General features: G+C 40.3%; 1 protein-coding gene across 1 annotated transcript in view; it reads right to left on the bottom strand.

Annotated features, from left to right (window-relative positions):
• LDAH (lipid droplet associated hydrolase) overlaps positions 1-25,895 on the bottom strand; it is a 141,178-nt gene that overhangs the window by 12,802 nt on the left and 102,481 nt on the right. Inside the window, exon 6 of the mRNA XM_086625483.1 lies at positions 1,507-1,589. Coding sequence (XP_086481609.1) covers positions 1,507-1,589 — 83 coding nt within the window. The remainder of the gene's footprint in view (positions 1-1,506; positions 1,590-25,895) is intronic.

Consider the following 25,895-nt stretch of genomic DNA (forward strand, 5'->3'; position numbering starts at 1 on the left):
CTGCTGCTCCCTGGCACTCGGAGAGGTGATTCCATCAGTAAAATCAACCATTTTCCTCGAATTCACTGGGCTTTGGATCGACCCATGGAAAGTTTTGTTTAAGCCGATGAAAACATTTGCAGTCTGCAAGATCAGCCTTTCAGTTTCTTCACTGAGATTGCCCCCGAAGCACAGGAGAACTTTGAATGCTCTGCAATAAATACGTGAAAAAACAGGCATGCCTAGTGCTGTGTAGTGTTCCTTGTTCATGTGCGCTATTTCAGCTTTAAAAAAACTAGAATTGAAACATCCGAACATACCTTTCAACGTGCAGAGAAAGAAAACGGACTAAATAAAAAATAAATTCATTTTCAGCCAAAAAAAAAAGAAGACTGATTTATGAAGTGAATTTTGTACCGTAGCTATTTACAGGGCACAAAGTAATCTTTCAGAGATCTAGGGCCTCTGTCCTAGAAAGTTCCATTCTCCAAGGAAAATCTCTGCCAGTGAAAAGTGTTGGAATCACTTTTCCAGAAAAAAAGACAGGGACGATACAAAAAAAATGGAGAGCAGGAAGGGAACACAGTAGAATAATACACTATACTGATTATCTACTCAGACAGAAGCTGCACCAATAGTAGTTTATTAAACGTGACAGTTTTCTGGCTCATAAGCCATCTGGAATTGTTTGACCATGGCCACACTATTAAATTCTCTCAGCCTCCAAAACAGGGTGACCACATCAAAACTCCAGTTAGGAACAGTTCCTGGCCTGTGCCCACCCCTGAACCACGCCTGGGTATGGACTGGGACAATGTTATGGGTCCAGACCAAAACCGTACCAGGATCTCTTCCAACAATAAATCCGTACAGACAAGAAAGTTCAGCACAGGAGAAAGGTCCCTGAAATCACTTCACTTACTGGTACAGCAGTAGCTCCAGTCTCAGAGGAATGTGCTTTCTGTATCTTTCTCTTACACTACAGCTGAATGGCTGAACCTGTGGAGCCATAGTAATTTTGGTGGCTCCTCTCTATTGTGTTTTGATGCCATGGAAAAATCAAGCCTGCAGAATCCCATGATATTAACTGACATCACACAACACAGATGGCACATGTTCTGCTTGACCTATCCAGCCGCAAGGTCAGAGGATTTGGTCAATCAGGCTGCACTCCTATCCTGGCTGGCCATCTGCCTGTCTGATCAGAACCCACACAACTACTGGCCTCACTGGGAACCACATCTCAGGCTTAGCCAGAACATAGGCTATTTCTCCTCCACCAAGGAATATACCGGATGGGATACTACATCTGATAGCGGTGAATGCTACATATACAAAGGTGTGGATCAACGACACTTTAATGATCAGTGACTCGTTTAATGGCTTCTCCAAAGTCAACGGAATGACATCAACATAAAAGCAGAATCCAGCCTGCTGAAATTCTGGTTTTGCACAAATATAACTGGATGTCAACATTTCCTCATGCATGTGGGCTTCCCATGAAAACTCTAGGGATTAAATAGTTACCTTCTTTAAATTTTGCTTTATAGTTGTACTGTCTCTCTCCACAACCTTCATCATTTCTTGGCTTGCCATATACATGATGTTGGCTGCAGAAAAAGAAACATTCGATAATGTAATTACAGAGCAAATGTTTTACAAAAATTAATATGGACCCAATCCTGCAAAAGGTAAGACACCCAGAGCAGACATCATCTTGACTATCCCACTGAAAAGAATCCCACTGACAGAAATGGCCGAATTTATCTCAGCCAGCTGAATCATCAAAAGGCATATAGACTACATTGTCACCTCCCATTAATTAATTCCATAATTAATGGAAAGGGAAAGACATCTTTTTTCACTATTGACTAGTGAAGGAACTTTGATGACTACCTTTCACTACATACTTTTACAAAAGTAAGCATGATAAATCACCCATGAAGTGTTTGCAAGAGTGGGCTTTTAAATACAATTATTAAATTATTGACATTTCAATAGGCAAGTCATTCAAATATTCAACATAACAAATAATAAAAATAACGGCAAATACAAGTATCATTGAAAACTGCAATCCTGCATAATATTGATGGTACTTACCCAGACAGGACTGGACTGGACAGCAAGTGTCTAAGCTTTACCTTTCTAGAAGGTAAAGTATTAAAAATAACTGAATGCAATTTATTGTGAGTTGGTCTGCAAGATACTCAGAGACATAGATGATTGAGTCTAATGTTTGGACACCTAATTAAAAGCAGTCTAATGTTATAAAATGTTGAGTTCTGGCAGGTCCCATGCATGTCAGACAGCAGTGGGAACTATGCATTTCTGAAAGGTAGGTGAGTTAGCCTGGATGCCTAAATATTCATAAATTTAAACATTTTGACATAGAAGGATCACAATGTGTCCACCTAGCCTGGCTTCTGTTACACCAGAACCTACAGAAGCTTGGCAAGAAACTTCAGCGCACAGTCCGAAACCTGGTTTTGAACAAGCACATACCTGTTAGATTATGAGTTTTGCTTCCAGAATAAACCTCATGTATTCAACTGCAGAATCAAGAGTTGCTACATGACCATCAATGTTGCATTGTCTGCAGATACCGAGATGTCCTCCAAAGAGTGTTCAGACTTACCCAGTTTTAATATGGGCTATCCGTTTCTGTACTGAAGAAACGTGCAGATATCACTATCCAAAGAATTAGCATTTATTCTACCCTTCTGTCAGCTTACCATGCTAATAAGATGGCCAAACCTCTCCTGTCCTCACAATCTGAAGCCTCTATGCTTGTTGGATCACAGAGACATTCATAACCTCTATGTGGGAATGAATGTAAATATTATTCTCCTTTCTCACCAGTTTGCAAAACCAATGGAAGACCCTGAATGGCTAAATTACCTTAAAGTATTTCAATTTCCAGGTCCTAGAATGATGGAAAGTATTCTAAAATACTAAATCCTCTCCTGAAAGAGAAAATGGAAAGACCGACAATTTTTAAAATTTGAACCAATAAAGTTTTGTGCACAAATAGTTAATTACAGTGTTGGATCTGATACTGCTCTGAGACAGGAGCAACACATTCTCACAATGTGTGATAGGGGAGGAAATGGCAATCACATAGGTCTTTGGTGGTGACCAAAACACGGAGTTGGCTGAATTCCAGCAGTGCCCTAAGGAAACAGAACGCCACCAGAGAGATGAGTGATGGCTCCACAGATCAAATGTTAAAAGACAAAGCCAGTGCTCTCAAGTGAAAAAAAAAATAATCCTAGAAAGTAGTATCTACTTCTGAGCCACCCAAAGAAGATGCAATTCAGTTATATGCCTGCAGAGCTCTGTCTTTTCCAATTAAACGTTGAAGGCATCTAGAGCAAGTACTTTAGCCTAGACATGACGAAAGGGTTGCAGATGTGACATCGTACAGCCAATCCAGCAAATTTGCTGGTCCCATCCTGTTCTGTTGAGCAAAGGGGTCTCCATGCAGCTTTGTGTCTAGCAACACGGTCATCCACCCTGCGATGCAGCTGGCAAAATTCTGTCCATCTACAGCATTGTTAAGTTCATGCCCTGACATTGGTCTTCTTTTTCTCAATTCAGATCCAAATGCTGATGCATTATACACCTTTGTTTTTAGAATGACAAGCATCTTAGAATGCACCTTCAAAAATCATCTAGGAAAACCATAAATGAGAGGTATAAAAGACAATGAGGAATTCCATAGGTATTTCATTAATTTCAGATTGATTCCTGTTTCTGGTGTGACAAATATGACTTTAACTCTCAAAACTCCGACCTGTAAACGAAGCTAGCTGTCTGTCAAAAGCACTGCTCTGTGTCAGAAGAAAGGCAGAACACGGATAGCAGCCCTTGCTACCTTAGGTGTTGTTTCTCCAGGTGATGGATGAGGCTTACTATGGATTTACAAGAGTCCACTAAGCACTAAGTGCAAGAGCCTGCATTTGGCAGGGTATCTGTGGCAATAGCACTGGTACCCAACCCATTATATGAGGATCTTAGCATGCCAGGCCTTTTACTTTCCAGCCCAGAATAAGGTTCTTGTTAGTCCGACACTGCAGACAGCCTACCTGCAGTCAGAACTTTTGCTATTACCTTGCAGCATCAGCAGTGGATGGTAAGCAAGGATGAAAATACTGGTGGTCATCAGCACAGAACCTGACACATACCAGTTCATTCAACATTCCTGGGATTCTGCTGGCAGCTCTCCACCTTCAGTTCAATCTACAGCAAAAGTGGGAAAAGTAAATACTCCCCTGCTTCCCTTCTCTCATCTTACTGTTTTCTTGGTCCTACCTCTTGTTCTTAGTGGGTTCTGCTCATATTTCTGAGTTGCTCATGTGGGTTTTTTTCAGTAAAAAATCAGAAATTAAGTGAAATTCATACACTTATTAAACTTAGATTAGTCATAAAGATCCTAAAAGTATAATTGTAAGACAGCAAAGACAACAAGGACCCTCCTTTAAAAGGAACCGTCTCTGAAGGCTTGTGTACCGTGCAAGAAAGGGAACCAGGAAGGCAGGATTAAGCTAAACCGGATGAATGGCAAGGTTCAAGAGTCTATTTCAACCAAACAGAAATCCTTCAAATTTTGGAAACATGATCCTAGGGAAGGCAATAAACAGGAACTTAAACTTCAGCAGGCATTAAGTAAGAGGAAATTGCAAAGAGCAAAAGTAGGTTTCCAAGAACAAACATTAAAGATTTAAAAATAAACAATAAAATATTCCTTAGGTATATCAGAAACAAGAGGCCTACAGCAGAATTTGTACAGGCTAAGGGAGTAGCTAAAGAAGATAATTACGCTGTTTGGAAGCTAAATGCTTTTCTTTTTTTTTTTTGTATGCACATTTCTTGTTCAAAATGTTCATGAAGTTTTTGCTCTCTATAATATTTTTCTTGCAATAACAATGATTCCTCTTTGTGTAGTGAGGTACCAAGAAGTAGCAACAGTGGAGAATACAAAATATATCAGGTACATTTAAGAAGGTATATTTAAGAGTTTTGAAGAACCTTAGATACAGAACTGCTGAGCTGATAACAATCCTGCTATGTAAGAATCACCCTGTCCAGTGGTTTGGGGAATTAAAAATAGTGTCTAATCGCTACTGATTTTACAAAGGAAAATAGCATTTTACTGATCTATAATTTCTTTAATATTTCAATAAACAAAGTCAGATGACAAAAATTATTAGTCTTCTAAAAGCGGTTACACTTCACACAATAATCTCTGTCTGAAACTAAACAGCTGCAAAAAGAACGGTTGTACCATCTTAAGAAATAGTCTGGAAGCAAAGAAAAAAGATTAGGATTAGATTATCTGGTTTTCAACACAGCAAGGAATAGGGTCTGGATTCAAATACAAAATAAAAAAAAGTAGTGGTTACTACTAAAATTTGTAAATAATCATTGAACACCCCTGGTGATTTGATCATTTCTGGGGTGGGTTAAACCACCTCTCAAGATGACTCTCTTTTCAGTGACAAGGCCTTTAGACCTTAACTTGAATTAAGGGCCCAGATTGAAGTGGGATGAATCTTAGCCTAAGATTCTAGCCCAGCTTCATATTAAAATCACAGGTAACTTATTTCTTAATGATCTAGTCCATGGATAAGTAGTTCATTGATAGCATTTGCACAGGACACAATGCTAGTCGGTTTGTGAGGACCAGGCAGTGAGACATGCGAAAGAGACCTGAAGAGGAAAGAGAAAAAAAACAACGCACTAGCAAAGGAAACTCACACTGAAGAAATGGTAAGCAACATACCTGCAGGAAAAACTCAAAATATTCTTTTCCCTAACAACCTGCTAAATTAATGCAAGAAATGGAATCAGAAACCCAGAGATCTCTAAGATGACTGTTGTTCACTGTGCATTACTCAAAACTCCAATAAAATAATATATTATGGTTTCATAAATAGTAAGAAGATGATGATACAGAATTCTGCAATGCCATTACATGTATCACCTAACATGACCACACCTGAAGAACTGCGTATGTATGCGTCACAACCTCTGTGGGACACTGCAAAATTGAGAATGGTGGTGAAAACAGTCAAAGAAGTACAACTAAAGATGTGTTGTTGCCATCATGTTCATGATACTTCATTATATGCTGTTTTTCCCTCTCTTACAGCATAATACATTAAAATGCAAAACAATAAAAGGAAGTATTTTTTAAATGTCATATGCAATTAACTGTGAACCTTGCTGCCACAGGAAACTGATAAGCACATGTATTTGCCACAGTCACATCTCAGCATGTTGCCCTGAGCTCCCCTAATTGCAAATACAGTTAACGCAATTAATCTTAGGGCAAATATCTACGAAGGTCAGACAACTTCTACTTCCAACGATCTTTCCTTTCAGGTACTGTTCTCCAGGTCTACTATCAGTCTTGCTTGGTTTCCTCTGGATATGTCGAGTGGCTCATATCTGTCTTGAACTTTACTGACACGGTATTTCAGCTTAAGCTAGAAAGTGTCTCTCTTCAACCGTAGAGCTGTAGCTCTTTCAGCCCATGTACCTCTTCAGAAGTACCAAAATCACGTCTGTAACACGCCATCTCTACATGGCGTGTACATGTCTCTACAACACGCCATCTCACATCACCTTGTGACCCATGATATTCCCAGGATTTTTTCCTGCGGAACTATTCCTGCAGAACTAGTGAAGGATTTAGACAGCTTGTCGTATGAGGAGCGGCTGAGGGAGCTAGGACTGTTTAGTCTGGAGAAGAGGAGGCTCAGGGGGGACCTTATTGCTTTCTACAATTACCTGAAAGGAAGTTGTAGGGAGATGTGGGTCAGTCTCTTCTCCCACGTTATGAATGACAGGACGAAAGGGAATGGCCTCAAGTTGCGCCAGGGGAAATTTAGGTTAGATATCAGGAAAAATTTCTTTACAGAGAGGGTTGTGAAGTATTGGAACAGGCTGCCCAGGGAGGTGGTGGAGTCCCCATCCCTGGAGGTGTTTAAAAAACATGTGGATTTGGTGTTGAGCAACATGGTTTAGGGACCCTGACAGTGCAGGGCGAATGGCTGGACTCGATCCAACCAGACGATTCTATGATTCTATGATTCTATGATTCTATTCCTTAACCAGTGATTTACCATCCTTATACTTAATTTACATACAGAACAACTTGGCTCTTTAAGGAATGACAGTCTTCTCCTCTCCCTGCCCCCGACCACTTCTCTTAGCTTATGAAGGTCTTTTTGATCCTCTCCAGCATATCTTCAGCATATTCTAGCGTAGTACTATCTGTAAACTTAGTAAACATACACTGTATTCCATCAGTCGCATCCCTAACACAACTACTGAATAGTAAAGGAATAAAGATAAGACTGTTACGAAACCCTGCTAACTACATCTTTCCAGTTTCAAAAATCCTCCTGAATCCTATTTTCCAAACAGTCATATATCTGTCTAATAGTTGTTTCAGGTATGTCATATTTCCTAAACTTTGTTATAAGAATATAACAGGAGACACTGTAAAAATCTTTACTAATGTCAAAATACCTGGAATACTGTGTTCAGCTCTGGAATCCCCAACACAAGAAGGACATGGAGCTACTGGAACGAGTCCAGAGGAGGGCCGTGAAGATGATCCGAGGGCTGGAGCACCTCTGCTATGAAGACAGGCTGAGAGAGTTGGGGCTGTTCAGCCTGCAGAAGAGAAGGCTCCGGGCTGATCTTATAGCAGCTTTCCAGCACTTAAAGAGGGCCTACAGGAAAGCTGGAGAGGGACTTTTTACAAGGGCATGTAGTGATAGGACAAGAGGCAATGGATTTAAACCGAAAGAGGGCAGATTTAGGTTAGATATAAGAAAGAAATTCTTTACATTGAGGGTGGTGAGGTACTGGAACAGGTTGCCCAGAGAAGTTGTAGATGCCCCATCCCTGGAGGTGTTCAAGGCCAGGTTGGATGAGGCTTTGGGCAACCTGGCGTAGTGGAGGATTTCTCTGCCCATGGCAGGGGTGTTGGAACTAGATGATCTTTGAGGTCCCTTCCAACCCTAACCATTCTATGATTCTATGATTCCCCTGTGCTGTTCCCCAACAGTTCAGTCCCCAGCTTGTACTGGTACATGGGGTTGTTCTTACTCAGATGCAAGACTCTACACTTGCCCTTCTTGTATTTCATTAAATTTCTCCCCGCCCACCTCTCCAGCCTATCCAGGTCTCTCTGAACGGCAGCACAGCCCTCAGGTGTGTCAGCCACTCCTCCCAGTTTAGTGTCATCAGCAAACTTGCTGACCATGCACTCTATTCCCTCATCCAAGTCACTGATGAATATGTTGAACAATACTGGTCCCAGTACCGACTCTTGAGGGACTCCACTGGATACAGGCCTCCAACTGGACTCCGTCCCATTGACCACTACTCTCTGGCTTCTATCCTTCAGCCAGTTCACAATCCACCTCACTACCCGATCATCCAGACCACACTTCCTCAGTTTAGCTGCGAGGATGCTGTGGGAGACTGTGTCAAATGCTTTACTGAAGTCAAGATAGACCACATCTACTGCTCTGCCATCATCCACCCACTGGGTGATGTCCTCATAAAAGCCTATCAGGTTTGTCAAGCACGACTTCCCCTTAGTGAAGCCATGTCTTATCCTCCAGGGTTTTTCTCAAAAGCTAAGTCACAAGTTCAGGCAGAATTCTCTCTGCTATTTCCTAATGCTATACTCTGCTAACCTTGGCATTTTTTTAATATTTAGTTCTTTCCTTTTCAAAAAACAGTTGTTCTGTTTCCTTATTTCATGAATACTGAGCTGCTTTTTCAAAGGAAATAACTCAGAAGAATTCACTCGCCTTTTGTGTGTAATTAGAAAGCTATCTCAAAAGTCTCCCAGGGACTGTTACTATGAGCATTTCAGCAGCTCTGAAAATCAGGCTGGAAACTGGGCACAACCAAAAGCTGCAACGTGCAAAATGAATGGCTTCTGAAATCCTTCATTAGGTCGTCCTGGGAGATCACCTTGTCAGTGCTTGCTACCTGGTGTTACAGTCTCTGGAAAGACTTCCAAAAAGTGCTAATGCTTGCTTTACCTGAAAATCTTTAACGATTCCCAGAACCATTACCAAGAGTCCTGAAAAAGTATTTATTGGTTTTGATTGCCATGATTTCAAGTACAACATAAAATGCAACCTAGAGCCCACGTGCTGAACATCCTGAGTGATGAAGCAGTCTCACCAAAATCTGCAGAATGAGTCACTGCACTAAATGATGCACATCCAGGAGTCTGAAGGATTGCAGATTAGTATTAATATTAGTATTAAGATTGAAATTAGTATTCTGAAAAATCATTACATGTGAAAGATAAGACTGAACGTGAGATAAAAGGTTAGAAGCCCCAGGTTCTGAACTATCACTGAAGTCCTCTGAGACTGTGCAAATAACAAAATCTGTATGCCTCAGCTTCCTCATTTTAAAAACATGCTTCAGGCTGCTATGACAATGAAGTGGTTTTTGTAGACTGTCTTAAAAATACTTGAAGTGAAAAGCATTGTGTAAACATAATGACTATTAATTAGTTTTTGAAAAATATATTTAACAATAATAAAAACTTACAGAACCAAATCAATCATGTCCCATTAGAACTGTCCGCTACTACCTTTAAAGTTGCATTTTACAGTGAGCAAATAACAAAAATCTACAAAGCTATCTGAAGAAGAATGCATCAAAAAGAGAGCGACAGGCTAGACTGTAAGTACCCAAAGTCAAGATGTGTCTCTGTCAGAAAATGGTACTTATTGAACTTCAAACCTTTCTCTAAACTGGCTTAATGAAGCCAACACAAAAGGCTTGGAGGACACAATAATGCATCCATACACAATTCTGCATATATCTGCTGCCTCTTTGCTTTTAACAGGAATGCTGAAAGTGATAATGTTAAATATTTGAAGGACCAGAACCATCCTGTAGTTTGAATTAAGTATGTCTTCCATCAATAGCTGCTATTTGGTTCAACTGAAATAAGCTGACCTTGTCATAAAATGAAGGTGTATGCAGTGGTTGCATCAGCTCTGTGAAAAATTGTGCAGTTGACAGTTTTCTACTGAAGACAAGCTGGTTCTATGTCTTTTCTGAAGGAGGAATGTAGCTAGTGATAAATCCTGAAAACATTCAGCATCTGAAGAATCCCACCACAGCATAGCTATGATGAGATATGTAAATGAGATGAACACCAAATACATCAGTTCCTTTGGTAACTTGGATATTCAGACTTCCAAATGAGAATGGAGTTCTCATGGACTCGAATGTGAGCGCTTCAGAACACCGCTCAGAGACCCACACAATGACTTGAGAGCACTTTACTTGGCACGGACAGTTTGTGACATCACGGCTGGAATTGAATCCTAAACCCTGGCTCACAGATATTAGACTCAAGAAACCATCTCCATCTACTGAGGATACATAGTCTTCTCCTGAAAAGACTTCAGAAGAAAGGAATGAATTTTATTCTTTTCCCATCCTTTGCCTGCATGACAAAAGCCCAGTACCTCTGTGCTCCCGATTCCCATCTGGAAAACATGCTCCTAAAGATTCGGACTTGAATCAGCCTAGAATTTCTAGGAAAGGAATATATAGAAGCTCTTTAGCTTTTCCTGCTAATGTATTTTTACTTATTCAATTTGTTTATCTGGTTTAACAGTCTAAAGCCAATTTCAGTGGGTTTTTTTCTTAATTTTCGCAGTCTAATCCCACTCCTTTAAATCTGTAGTTATGCATGTGCTGGACTGATACAGAATGAGTCGGCCTGGGTCAGTGGGACAATCCAAAGCACAGAAAGTGAAGCATATAACATGAATCTTTGCCATATCATGGCCCCTGTGAATATTCCTTCATGTGGGTTTTTCACGTAGCAACTAGGAAAGGAAAAACACTTCTCAAAACACAAAAAACCAAAGAGAATGTGGTTGCAAACCTACAGAAGCTATCCAACCTACCTGACGACAGATGTAGAACCGCAAAGTATTTTTATTACATTCTACTCTACCTTAAGTTGCTGATACCTCTTGTAACTCATAACCAGGTCACTAGAGTTTAATAATGAAAAAAATCTATTGTTAATGATATAATTATCATAAACAATAAGGTCTTAGAGCTTAAAAGTGAAATCAAAGTTTTAACAGATAAATATCTCGTTCATCGTGCTTTTAGCACATAAATATCTTCTTAAAATATCCTGACTTTTTATATGCAGACCTTTTATATACACAGATTACCTTGAAAATGGAAGCCCTTTATTTATTCCCAGGTCAGTCTTATGAAATTAACTGCCAACTTAGTTTCTCCCCATGATCCTGCCAATGACCTTTTTCCTGCCCCGGTAGGATCATTCCTCCTCCATGGATTAAAGGTGATTAAGGATCAGTGTCAGTTTAGTCTCATACATTTGCTAAGCAGAGACAACAAACTGTGCCAAAATGTGTTTGATTTATTTGTGGTGGTTTTGTGATAGAGGAACCCTGATTGGGCTCAAATCAAGGATCCAGAAAAGAAAAGAGTGCTTTATATCATTGGTAGCTCTTTAACCCAAAGTGTCACAGCAAGGACTTAATATCCTTCAGCTAAATTATTAGTTTTCACAAAAAATAATGACTGAAATCAATCAAGCTTTTCAGTGCTTAGGGTTATTTAAGCACCAACTCAATTAGCCAGTTGTTAGATGAATACCTGCATCTATTGAGCTGAACTTCAAATGCATTGATATTTCCACAATGCAGTCAAGCAATCAACATGAAATAGAATATTTCCTGATTTTGAAGAAACGTATGTCTAGCAGCGTTATTACTTTCTAAAGAATTTGGAGCTATATCTTAAACCAGTATGTTGTCAGTTGACTCTATGGATACCAACAGATCTATGCTGGAACTTGGAAAGCTGTGCTAATTTCAGGAAAGAAACAGGATTCTAGCTCAGGACAGATAAAACTTTTTCTTTACACTTGATTCTTGAAGCAATATAGAGTTTTCCTGTACTTGGACAGAAATCGGTGTTTTTCCTCAAGTCCTTAAACTTCTTGCTTGATTATTGAATATCTGAAGATTATTTGCTTTCTTACTTGGAAGAAAAAGATTAGATTAGGAATAGATTAATTGTAAACTCACACTAGAAACTGAGAGGTCACATTATGGTGTCTCTGGATCTTCAAGATGAGTTGGAAGTAGGTCTGTATGGAAAGAAATCTTAAAAAAAAATAACTTACACATGGTACACGTATCTGTAAAATAAGTATTTCTGACTTAACCCTGATAAACTTCGAGAGATACACATGCCCTTGATTAATTTAAAAATCAACTCTGTGTTGTCGTACCATATCTAGATCTCGTTCTGTGCGGTTTTGCTCCGTAGTCGGTATCTTAATTATGTAAAAACAATACTGTATTCTTTGCTGGGCTAAGGAGATGAACTTACTGTGACAGAAAGAATAGATAGAAAGAGATGCCATACTCATGAAACAACAAAGACAATAACAAAGAAAAAAACCTTTCAACTTCATTGGCTAATGAATTTCAGGAAATAATCAGAATAGTTCCTTTTCCAACAAAAATGAGTGGTTGTGAAGATAGTCCCAATCTGGACACTTTAATGGATGCACATACACATTCTTTAATAGCTTGTTCATCAGACTGAAATAAACATAAGACTACAAAGGGTTACCCGAGCTCACTTCATTTCCCTACCGCTGTTGGCTTCAGATTATGTTGACTCTATCAACAAGACTGTGGCTGTAGGTGTAAATTTATTAACTCCCACACATCAAAATATTGCTCTGTTTTGTTAGTAGGAGCTATGCTCTGGAATGGGTACAAGGAGAAACATGAAGTCAAATTTTTAATTAGGATTAAAAACTACAAATCTGAAGTGCAACCAGGGCCAGAAGAGATTCCTTTATTTCTTCAAAAATCTTTTGCAACTCATTTGTAATACAAAGGAATACTAAGAGGTAGTAATATCAGAAATTGTAAAAGAAAATCCATTTTACAGCACCTATGATATATCTTGTTACAGTAAGAACATCTCAGGGCCAAAAATTAGCAAGTGACAACAAAGACACTGGAAGTCAATATATATTTAGAACTCTTTTAACAAACTATAACCAAACTTTAGAGCTACGTACTACTACAAAAGCCTCAGGTCTTTAAGCCTCTACCTCTAAGAATGATGCCTTTATTAAATGACAGAATTTTCTACTGCAGAGTTTTTGTCCCTTTCTTGGAAGCATTTTGTTTTGACTATTGTTGGAAATGAGAAACTGGACAGGATGGACTTTGGATCTCATTTCCAGATATTAGTTCCTATGTAACTCAATAGTGTATTTCAGTTAGTATAATAATGCCTACATTCATCCAATTTTGAACTGATTTTTCAGCAATATTTGTCACCATGTCTAAGAAAATATCCTGCTAGGTTAGTACTGTACTATCAAGGTCACAAGTACTGAACATTAATTCTACTAGATACAGGTAAAAAATTGAAGAGTGGCTACAACTTGCTTACTTAGTCCCCATTTCTTACATAAAAGTCTGAGAAAAGCTCTGTACTAGTTTGCCTTCTCTGACGTTAGAGACTTACAGGTTTACTCTTAAAGCCAGGGCATGGTATAGTTCTTCCAGAAATGCCTTGATGGTTTGGAAATGAGGGTTTACTGTCTACCTTTAGCTATACCATTATCAAGTACTCATTCATTATAGGACATTCTACTCTGTTGTTCTATAAACAGCACTCTGTGAAGAACATATTTTCACACTGCCTTGCTTTTGATCGCCTTTCCTCTTTTCACTGATCGATACCTTGGAAAATGCCTTTCCTAGTCTATCTTACCCCCCCTCCAAACATTAAATGCACCATCTTCTGCTTGGATTTATCAATTTGTCAGCTTCTGCTTTGACAATCGTCAGGTCAAATTTCCACAGTCTGTTTTCTCACAACTGCTTTCCAACAGTCAAACTGTTGTTGCTTTTGCAGGTACAAATATGGGCTGTATCTGCACCATTATACTACATGGAGTCAGGAAATACTTTGTGCCCTTGAGGCCAACTGGAATAGAATGGCTTGTTTTCACAGAATTAAATTTTTCCTCTACCCAAACTGCTTATTGGGAAGAGCGCATGGCAGTGCTAACTCCTGAACTGTGCCTGAATACCAGGACAATGCTAGCTGGAAGAGGCTAAAACCATATCAGAAAATTCATTGACTGACATTTTTTTGCCTATATTTTGGCTTCCTCAAACATTCTGTGTTGCATCTGTTCATCTGTTTTGCTTGGTTCTTAATATAGTGAATTGTCCCTCATTAGTGTTCTGAAATTCTGGATGCTACTCTTGCATCTTTAATTAGTATGTACGAAATTGTAGGGCTGGAAAGGATCTCCTTAGGTCTTTTTGTCTTAAGGAGAATCAATGATACTGTGTCATTGATTCCATTTATACCATGCAGATACTTATCCATCTTGTCCTTAGGAAGCACAGATGATGAAAGTTTCATTATCTTCCTTGGAAATTCAGTCTAGAATTCCATTCTTATCATTAAGTAAAATCTAATCTGAATCACCTTTGTTGCAATCTACTCCATTACACATTACCTCATCTACCATGGATACGCGGATTAAAATACACTCCTTTACTTCAAAACTCTTACCATGTCCTTCAGTTGTCCTTTGTTAAGGCTAAACAACTCTAATTTATTTATTTTTTTTTCTTGAAGGCCATAATTTCTTAATGCCTGTCATGGGATGCACCTGATTAAATGTGGATATCTAAAGTTTAATTTTTCTCCCTTCACAGTCAGTGGAAAGAACACAATTCATCTCATGCTAAAGTAGTCACCTAGATTGATTAGTCAAGTGTTACCTGTATCTGTCCACTGACTATGACAGGATTTCAAGAGGACTAGTGGACGAATAAAGCTCTACGTTGTAGACATAGAATCATAGAATCATTAGGGCTGGAAGGGACCTTCAAAGGTCATCTAGTCCAACCCCCCTGCAAGGAACAGGGATATCTCCAACTAGATCAGGTTGCTCAGGGCCTTGTCCAACCTGGCCTTGAACGTCTCCAGGGATGGAGCATCCACCACCTCTCTGGGCAACCTGTTCCAGTGTTCTACCACTCTCATAGTAAAAAATTTTTTCCTAATATCCAACCTGAACCTACCTCCCTCTATTTTAAAACCATTACCCCTTGTCCTATCATAACTGGCCCTCCTGAACAGCCTCTCCCCATCTTTCCTGTAGGCCCCCTTGAGGTACTGGAAGACCGCTATAAGGTCACCCCGGAGCCTCCTCTTCTCCAGGCTGAACAGCCCCAACTCTTTCAGCCTGTCCTCATAGGAAAGGTATCCATTGGTCGACCCTTGTCCACCAATGCTGTCACCCCATCGTAAAAGGCCACCAAGTTGGTCAGGCACGATCTGCCTTTGGTGAAGCCATGTTGGCTGTCACCCACCACCTCCTTGCTCTCCATGTGCCTTAGCATGGTTCCCAGGAGAATCTGCTCCATGACCTTGCCAGGCACAGAGGTGAGGCTGACCGGTCTGTAGTTGCCCGGGTCCTCCTTGTTCCCCTTTTTAAAAATGGGGGTTATGTTCCCTCTCTTCCAGTCATCGGGGACCTCGCCAGACCGCCACGACTTCTCGAATACAATAGCCAGTGGCTTGGCAACTTCATCCGCCAGTTCCTTCAGGACCCGCGGATGGATCTCATCAGGTCCCATGGACTTGTGCACCTTCAAGTTCCTCAGATGTTCTCGAACCTGGTCTTCAAGTACAGTGGGCGGTGGTTCATCCTCACAGTCCCTGCTAGTTCTTTCCACAGCTTGGGTGGTAAGACAAGAGGCTTTACCATTGAAGACTGAGGCAAAAAATTCATTGAGTACCTCAGCCTTCTCTATGTCCCGGGTAACCAGAGCACCAGTATCCTTCCGGAGGGGGCCTACATTCTCTTTGGACTTCCTTTTGTCCCCTACATACCTATAGAAGCATTTCTTGTTGCTTTTTATATCCCTTGCCAAATTCAATTCCTTCAGGGCTTTAGCCTTCCTCACTTGATCCCTGGTCACTCTTACAGCTTCTCTGTATTCCTCCCAGGCTATCTGTCTCCGCTTCCACCCTCTGTAGGCTAGCCTCTTCATTTTCAGTTGGTCCAGGAGCTCCTTGCTCATCCATGCCGGCCTCCTGGTCTTTTTGCCCGACTTGTTCTTCGTCGGGATGCACCTCTGCTGAGCTTGGAGAAGGTGCTCCTTGAATGTGGACCAACTTTCCTGGGCCCCTTGTCCCTCCAGGGCCACCTCCCACGGCACTTTGCCCATCAGGTGCTTCAAGAGGCCGAAGTCCATGTTAAGTATTTCTGTCCTAGCACAAATGTTACCATTTTGTGAATATATGCAGCCAATCTGCCTCTCACTTTCAAAGTCTCTGTATCAAACTGTCATATATTCTTTGCCAATTGCTTTATTTGCTTTATATATACTAAAAAAAAAAAAAAGCAATGCATTATGAGAACTATCTGAACAGTCCATATGTTGCTGGATTCCTTCCTCTACAGACATCAAGCACACCATATACTGCACTTTGAATGGCTTAGAAGTTTCTCAGAAAAAGTCTAATGAATCTGTCTGTCATGGTTTGGTCAACGTAGCATTAAACGGATCTCCCTGTCTTTAATACCTGTATGTAAAGATAAGTCCATCCATTCTCCTCCTTTCTCCCTGCCCTTCTTTCCCAAGCAAGTTAGGTCCCTTCAGACTGATATTCTAGTTCTGTCAGTTATCTCACCTATGTCTGTTAAGCCGATTAACTAATAGTTTCGGTAATTTATAAAGGCTTGTGACGCTACTTTATTTTCTATACTTTTGGAATTTACATTACATTACCTGCACATCACCTAGCTCACCTGCCCTCTTCCTACCAGTATGCCTTTGATCTCTTATGAATTTCTTTCTCTACTGTAAGTTTGGATCCTTCACAAGTGCACTTTTGCTCGTAATGATATAGATCTTTTTATCTTTCCCCTTAAACTCATCCTCAAGCCTTCTTTACTAAATCTTCCAATGTTAATTACTTTTTCATGGCTAAGGAAGCCAAAACCCCCATGACATTGGTCTGACTGACTGTGCTCCAACCTCTGTACGGCCATGCACACTTGCAAATATTCTTTTAAGTACAGCGGTTTTAATAACCATGTCTTATGCCCTGTGAAAAACAAGGAAACTCATTACACTGTCATTAGTCTCTCACTCGCTGTAGTTTGCTTCCATACATCTTTCATTTCCACGTTGACATTGCAGTTTCCCAGGACAGTTCTGATGCTCTGCCTCACAAAACCATCATTTACTGTCAAATTTTTCACAGAATGCATCTGCTATTTCACCGTTTGCCATTTAACCCCTATTATTGCTATTACTTTAGACTGTTGTGTTGGTTAAGTAGAGACTGAGGACACCAATTTGTCAGGTACTGGCAATACTACACATCGAAAAGCCTGAAACAATGCTTTCTTCTGTCACACAAGGGACTCCCACAGCACCTCCACAAATTCTTAGTCTCTTTCTCACAGAAGGTATCACTGATGCCTCCTTTAGTAAATCTGCCTGGCAGCAGGAAAATTTCACAATAATCTGGTATTACAAAATGCTTGAGAAATATTTTAAAATATGCAAAACACTGGCAAGTTTTAATTCCCATTCCTGGCCTCTGTAAAGGTAAACAGGACAATATACAAGTAAATTGATAATTTTATGGTAATCGTATCAAATGAGAAGAGTACCAACTGACTGCCCAAATGGATCTTTTTTGTAACTAAGAAATAGTTATAGTGTGTGGCAGTGCTAATGGCCTCAGTCAGGGGTTGGCTTCAGTGTGTCAGAGGCTATTCAAACTATCAGGAAAAAAATAATTTCTGCTCCGCAGATTTTACAGTCTATTTCTAAATCCATGACTGTTCAACATCAAGTTGCATGCAGAGTTTTGCTCATCCTTCTGAGGGACTACAAGCAGAGGCTAGAAGAAGAAAGTAATTTGACTTCAATGAGACACTGCCAAAGACTACTGTTTTCACGTGCAACAGAGCTCATCTGTACTTTGACATGCTGTAATTCGACTCTTTCAAAAGTCCTCTAAACTCTAAAGCAAAATTGCTTAAATTGCAAAGAGATGAATCGATTCTAGGTTGGATTCCCATACTAAATTAAAATGCCTTGCAAAAAGTAGATTGAACCTTTGAAAATCAGTTTTGCTCAGGGAACTTGCTACTATCTGGTCCCATTTTTTTCCTGGTAAGTTGCCTGTCTTATTGCAAGGGTCTTCAGAGGAGTGTAACACTAGTTTCCTCTCCAGTTTATTCTTTCCTCTTGAGGAAGCAACCTCTGTGATTCCTCAGAAATAGTCAGAAAACAGTGGTAAGAACTAATAATACCAAACAGCAGTGTAATTTCCTATTGGCAAAACATATTTTCTACCGGTAATTATTGCCAACACCAATCTTGGAAATAGTGAATAACTTATTGTTTAAAACATCAAACAGAAGGAACTGCTTAGTATCAAGGATGACTAACACAGGAACATGTGCTTCCACACATGCAGACACACATTAGATAAAATGTTGATGTTTAGAGATTTACAAGATGTAAACATTGACTTTGGGTTCTGCTTAAGTTTACGCTTGAATTTAGAATGAAAACATATCAGTTAATATATAACCATGATCGACACAAATAGGCAGGAATAGCTGCAATTGTTATGACGAACCCCTCCAATCTGCTTGGTATTAAAGTTGCAGGAAGATCAGAACTATACAAGAAAATCAGTCAGCTGTGCCTGAGAAAGCATAGTAGAGGCTGAAGGCAAAAATAAAAACTTATTCAACAATTATACCCAGGTGCTTCACAAACAATAGATGCTTTGTCGAGGAGTGCGAAAAACACTCATTTACTTTGTGTGATGAAGCATGTGCAGGTGAAGTGGGGTGTGTGATGGAAACTGAAATGTCTATGGACTTAATCCTGCCCTAAGTTACTTTGGAACAACTCCCATCAACTTCAAATGACAGAACTATCCTTAGCTGGAGAAATTCATCTCCAGTTTAAGCTCTCACATACCCTGGCAGATGGCCACAATGATGGGATTTCTGCTAGGGTCCAGATTTTTGATCGTGGAAAGTGTCTGTTCTCTTACGCTGTAAGAGGGGCATAGAAGGGTCTGGTGTAGGTGGTGCTCAGTCCCACAGGGAGTGGCCAGGACACTGTCTGCAGTAATTTAGCACCTCCACACTGTGGTTCCTGCCTGAGCTCTGCTGGGATTAATATGCTCTTCTAGACAAGGGGTTATGCATGGGAGTAGCTACACGAAGGTCAGTTTAAGTGCTTTTCTGGATTGAGACCTGATGCTGACTCTTCCTTGAGGAACCCTGATGAAATTCAGCAACTGGACCACCCGTCCTCTGAACGAGGTGAACCTCCTCTCAGGTGAGTGGCTTTGATTGCTAAGAAAGGTGCCTTTATACCACTCTTCATTAAACATAAACCACTGTTTTTAAAGCTCCTTTTAAATACACCTTACCATTGCACTGCCCAGCAAGCAATCTCTTACACCACTGGATTTGCTTGAGATAAGCTGGCGTTTCCTCCACAGATCCATGAAGGTTCTGTAGGCATTTTCTCCTTGTCAACATTGTCACGTTACAGAATTAGGCAAGGGAGATGGTGTGTGCTGGTGGACATTTTCATGACAAACAGCAGCAGCAAAGCAGACTGAAATATTGTTTTAGATGATTGTAGGAATTACATCCAGAGCAGTGTCCCCTTTAGGTGCATGGAATGGCAGGATTGCATTAGTTAGTGGCTTTGTAAATGTAATTTTCAAAAAAGACCTTATTCCAAGACACAAATGCCTACAGTTTACCCATGAGTATGGATTTAGAGTGTGTTAAAGTGCTTTGCTGCAACTCCATGATGAAGGACTTTGATGAATCAAGCTAAATTCCCAACCAGTAAACACAAGTTATGACAGAGCTACGAGCTCTACTTCAGATATTCCTTGGAGGAGTTTAGACAGACATCTCTGAGACAAAAGGCATGAGCCTACTGCAGAAGAGAATCCTGCCTCTGAATTCAGGGGGCTGTGTATTGGGCCCAGGGAAAATTAAGTGCCAGTTTGCAGAAGACTAGCTGGCACTGGCTAAGGCAAAGCAACTGCAGCTGCTAGCACTTAACTGGCATATTCTTACTTTCATCATCTTTTCTGCTTTGTTGATGTTAGCCATTCGTTGTTCATGCCATTTGCAACACATCATTAGGTTCGCTGCAAGTTTGTGGGAGTAAATCGTATCCCTGGGGATGAAACCCCACCAGGGGTGAACAAACAATCTCCCCTTCCCCAACTAAATCCCAACTCCGCCTCACATTTCACGGAAACGATCAGCAGTTCCACTATCAAAACATTCACGCCTTATGAGTAATATTTATGATGGGAGTTTTTTACATTGGGTGTTCCCCCCGAGAAGAAAAAGAGGAATAATTAACAGAAATAAACCCAACGAGAAATTTCCACATTATTACTATTATTTTCACAAGGCTTTCACAGGAAAGTAAAAGCTTTTTTTGCAAGTAATAAAAATCCTTGTTAAACATCTTTCTTTCTTTTGGAAATGGGGTAAATTATGAAGCAGATTGATTTTAAAAAACAAATAGGACTATAAATACATAAAAGTCTTTGCCTTCCTCCAGTAATTTAATATAAGCATCCTACTCTGAAAAAAGGAAAAGTTTAGTTCACTCACAGAAAGAATAAAGCAGATGTGAGGTTTTTCCATCAGCTAAAGTGCTGCCTTGGTAAGGTGAGTTGTCCGACTACGTTAAACAAACATTTTAGTCAGGCATCACACAGGAAAATAAACAGTAGCAGAGGAAATATGAAAATATTAAAGACTGTTATTCTTTGGCCCCTTTTCCGGCGAAGCAGGTGATAAAATATTACTGTGTTTCCACAGGTAGGGAAACACGCTCTTAAACACTTAGCAGAAATACATATTACGATCATCACTTAAAATGTCAGAAGTGGATAGGACTCAACTGTGACAGCACACAGGAGCCTGCCGAGTAAGGTGAGGAAGAAGAGAGGAGACCTGCGTGCTTCGTCCTTTTTGTCCGCGATATACTACACTACACTGTCCAGATTTAACAGTATCTAGATTATGCAGATGTAATTTATCTACTGTGCCAATAATTTCTGTTCTCTGTGAAATTTTGTCTAGCTATACATTATGTCTAAAATTCTATACATATTTAATTATAAAAGTAGAAAAAAATATCCTTGAAATGATTTCTGCATTATAGCCAGAAGTTATCTAAAACTTACATTCATCAGAAGAAACAAAGCAAACACTTTTTACTGCCAGGGCTTTGATTTCAGTCAGCCTGGAAAATCAACTTGAAAATTTACTGTTCTATGTTCAAAGACCTGCACAACTGCCCAGTGGCAGTAGAGGAAGGAGAGTTTTTATTCTCTTGGCCACCTTCAAAAACGTAGGCGTGAGATTGCGAGGCGCTCCCTGAAATCCTTTGTGGTATCAGTTTCTGTTTCTATTCAAAGATGCGCTGCATGCACATCAGCCTGTCCAGCCAACGTGGTTAGTGGAAGCTGCTCAAGACTAACGTGGACTAGGTCTCTCCTGAAATCAGGTGAAACTAATGGTGAAGCAGGTTCAGCAAATAAACTGATGTCCTGGCATGTGGGTCTATGTACACTTCTGCTGATGATCAGCTATGTGATGCTGGGCAATCGTTCATTGCTTGTCTTGAACGTCAGGTCCTTTTTAAAATGTGCTAGCAGAGTGTTTGAAATAATAAAACCTAGATGAAAATATAACGCACAACTCCCCCTTGGCCTTGTGTGTCTCAATGGAGGGTTTTACTTCCATACAACAAAACCAAGAGAGCTCTGCCTTCTTTGCTGAATTTAGAGGTGCTCATTGCATCTTCTGTTACTTTTAGGAGTTAAATTTTAATTTCAATGCAAGAAAAGAACACCATTTTAATTTAAAAACAAAGAAAGGAAACTAAATTTTACCTATGCAGTTACATATTAAAATACTCCTTAGGGGGGCAAAGCCCTCTTATTTCACTATTTCAGGTGAATTTGTTTATCAAGTGCTTACCTGATATTTTAAACACTGTTTTTTAATGATGAAAAACAGGAACAGAATAGATGGAGGAGCATTGAGTGCCACGAATACACCACCACACACTGTTCTTACTCAAGTATTCCAGTTCAACAGGTATTTCTACTGCATTTTAGTCCCACAAAAGAACCTTCAAAAATTTCCCATTTTACTTGTTAGGAAATGGAGGTGGAGATGTAAAATGAATTTTCAAAGAAGGTAGGAAACAAACAACAGGACTCTTATTAGAAACCAGCTGTAAATTCAATGGAGCCAAAGCCTGGGATACCTGCCTGTCCTGGCAGCAAGGGTAAAGGTTTCATGGACAATTCAGATCACATTGTTTTCTAATGTCTTAAGCAAAATGAGCAGCCAGTAGATACAGAGTGGGATTTATCTCCTCTAATTTTTGATATCTAGTAGAGAGAGGGTCCCTTTGTGGTCAGTAAAGAGAAACTGTCATCTGCACGGTGTGATTCACCTGTCCTGCTTAAGATGCCAATTATTTGGACAGCATCATGTCCACAGTGGTCAGATGAAGACCATTCATAATGTCATATTTAAAATCTCTTCGATTAAGAAGAGAGAATTGGAGTAGAGACAGATCTCAAGACAGGACAACTCCCAAGGCTGGGATAATTCAAACCCAGAAGGAAATTTTCCAGTTGACTCCCTGGAGACAAAATTTTAAAATAGCTCAGTTGATGTAAAAGCTTATGTTCCATTTTCATAGCAGCTGGAAGTCTACATTTCACTGTCTTTCAATACAAACTTATCTCCCAGATGCTATTTGACAGTTCTGCAAATTTTATCCTACAAAAAAAGCTTTTTACTCTGTGGCACTTCAGGTATGTAATTTTGCCATCCTGTACAGCCAATGGAGAGAAGTTGCTGTGGCTGGGAGACAAGCCCCAAGACCTCAGTCAGGACTCTCGCTTCCTATGCAGTCCTGTGGGCGTAAGAGTGGAGTGCCTGAAACTGCCTTAGCCCTTTTTCCTCTGTAAAAGGAGGGAAATGTAAATACTCCCCATGAAATCTGAATGTCTCCACACTTGTAATACAATAAAACTTGAATCCAAACTCTGAAGTTTAATCTCAGTTCCTTGTCTTCTTACATCTCTTGGATGCTTAAAATAAACTGGAAATCTACTGTCTCCATCCTAAACCCATCTGATACCCTCGTTTCAGGTTTCTGAGTCCCCTCCTTCCCAACCTGCCTGAATTGCACAAGGCAGATCTGCCCCTGCCCCAGATCACTGTGCTCCCCTGCTCCCCACATAGGTTAAACAAACAGGGAGATTCCTCCAGGGAAGTCACAGGTTCAAGATCACAAAGGACGCACCGCGTTTGGGCCAGCTGGAGGTTTTTCTTGCTATTGTGCTTATCTGTATCTTCACTGTCATCCAGACGTTAACCTCTGACCCGTGAGCTCGACTCTCGAAAAAGCCTCGCGGTGTTTACCCATTATGTAACGTCTGTGCTTTTGTGGAAATTCTACAGAAACAAATGGAGGAAGTTTGCCAGTCAAACGGCTGGACAATAAATCCTGTCCCGTGTAGATAGAACGGTTTACTGTCACTGTAAGTCTGCCACTGGCATCTGTCACCAAAGAAATGTTTACAAATTTCAACTCGCTGCAGTGCCAAAGTATTCCAGCATCGCAGGACTGTACATGATTTGTAGAACAGCCACCACTCTGCTAGATAGGGGTATCCTTGTTTTGCTAGCCTGAATAAACAGAGTGACAATGTTTCCGATAACTCAGGGTCACCAATGTTCATTTTTTCTGTCTATTCATCTCCTAGATCCATGAATACAAGTGCTCAAATGCTAGTTTGTTCATCATAATGCTTTTTCTGCCCTACGATATCTTTGCTAGAAGTTTAATCCCGTTAGGCAAACTGCCTTCAGACCCCTTTGCTTACTTCTAATAGGTCCTTTATTATTTATGCACTGTGTCTTCCCATCCTTCCTTACAATCGATTCTCTTTACAGTCCCTGCTGTCTCTTCTCTTTCTGCACTATTACCCCTTTGGGACAAGACGTCACATTTCGTTACTGTTCTGCACAGTGTCGTCGTGATGCCTTCTGCTGTATGACTGGGGCTTCTACATACCATCAACTATAAAGTTAGGACAACTGAAAGACGAGTTTGGATAAGAAGCAGGAGCAAACGCAATTTGAAACAGTGAGACAGATAGGCAATATAATTTTTCCTTCATTGACTCTTTCAACCAAGGGCCTGATTCTGCTGCCCCTGAATGGAGCTTTTCACTCTTGATGTCAACGGGAGTGGCACTCGGTCTTACAGTTCTGCTATAATTAAGTTTTCAAATCTCATTTCCTTTTAGAGGAGAGAAAACATTGTTGTGACTAAGCTTTGGATGTGGTAACAAATCCCTGGCAGGTTGGTTTGTTTTAACGGACGTATTAGTTTTAAGGAAACTTTTACCATCTTTTCTGCCCTTAATCACAGCTTTTATTACAATTACAGTAATGCAACAGATGTACATGCCAAAGGCAATATGTGTATTTTTAATGAGTTGACATGCAACCTTCCTGGAGAGGAGAAACAACTTCATTTGCTGAATGTTTCTGAACCATATCTAGCAGTTTATTAACGGACAAGGAATCAATCAGAAAAACATTTACCACAAATCCAGAGGCTTCAGTAACTCACAGATGAGCAGTCCCATAAAAGAGACTCGGTTGTTGTGCTAGGTTTAGCAAATTTTTGCTGAATGGTAACATTTTCCATTGTCCGCAAGCAATACAGGAGAAGGTTAACAGGCAATATCCAGAAAGCCCTAAGATTATTAATCCACACATGTGGTCCTGAGTCACTGGGCTGTAAAACATCATCAGTTTCCAAAGATGAAACCAAAGGGGAATTCTGCTTGAGAGAGATGATATCACAAGCCCAAAGGAACTAGTTGCACCAATAAGGCCTATTTATGCACGTTTTATAAGACATTGGCTCACAGCGGTTTTCATTCTGGTATAACGAATTCAGTCAATAAAATGAACATCGGCAGAGATCACATCCTATGAGTAAAGAGCCTTCAGCCTGGTTTCTTGCCTCAATTTACCTTACAGCTTCGACACAGATCAGACACTGGTGCACACAGAAAATTACAGCAGGCTGACAGGCACACACCAACCGGGCTGATTCACCTGGGGACTAAAGACCTCGGAGAGTCCGGCTCCAGCAGCAGCACACAAAATCCGTTCTGTTAAACTACTCACATCACTGCTGTGGTCTGGGCCAAAAAGCACTCACAAACAATGGCTGGCCATGATTTTTTGGAGGTTAATGCAGGCCAAGGACCATTTCCAATACAACCTTGGATGTGGGTAACCTGTTTTGAGAAGTAAAAGTTTATCTGTGGGGACCAGAGAAGGATTCCTGGCTTGTGGAGATGTGACCCCACAGACCTTCACATACCTGTCTCTGAGACTAAATTATCAAAGGAAGAAGCCTGAAAGCCTCGTACACAGACGACTGCATGCTTGTTTTCTCCTTGGTCATCATAAAACTGCCATAAATTAATAGGAACTGAAGCAACAGACAACTCCTAACAGAAGTTTACATTATCAACCAGGAGCCTGATTTTGTCAGGCAGGGGGTACTGCAGCGGAGCAACTGTCATTATGCCAGGTTTGTACAACGTAAATGGGGCTCTCTAGGTTTGGCAGTAAGAAACCTCACCACCCACCCCGCTTTCAGGCTCCG

Source organism: Tauraco erythrolophus, chromosome 2 (assembly GCF_009769465.1).
Source record: "Tauraco erythrolophus isolate bTauEry1 chromosome 2, bTauEry1.pri, whole genome shotgun sequence".
Taxonomy (NCBI): domain Eukaryota; kingdom Metazoa; phylum Chordata; class Aves; order Musophagiformes; family Musophagidae; genus Tauraco; species Tauraco erythrolophus.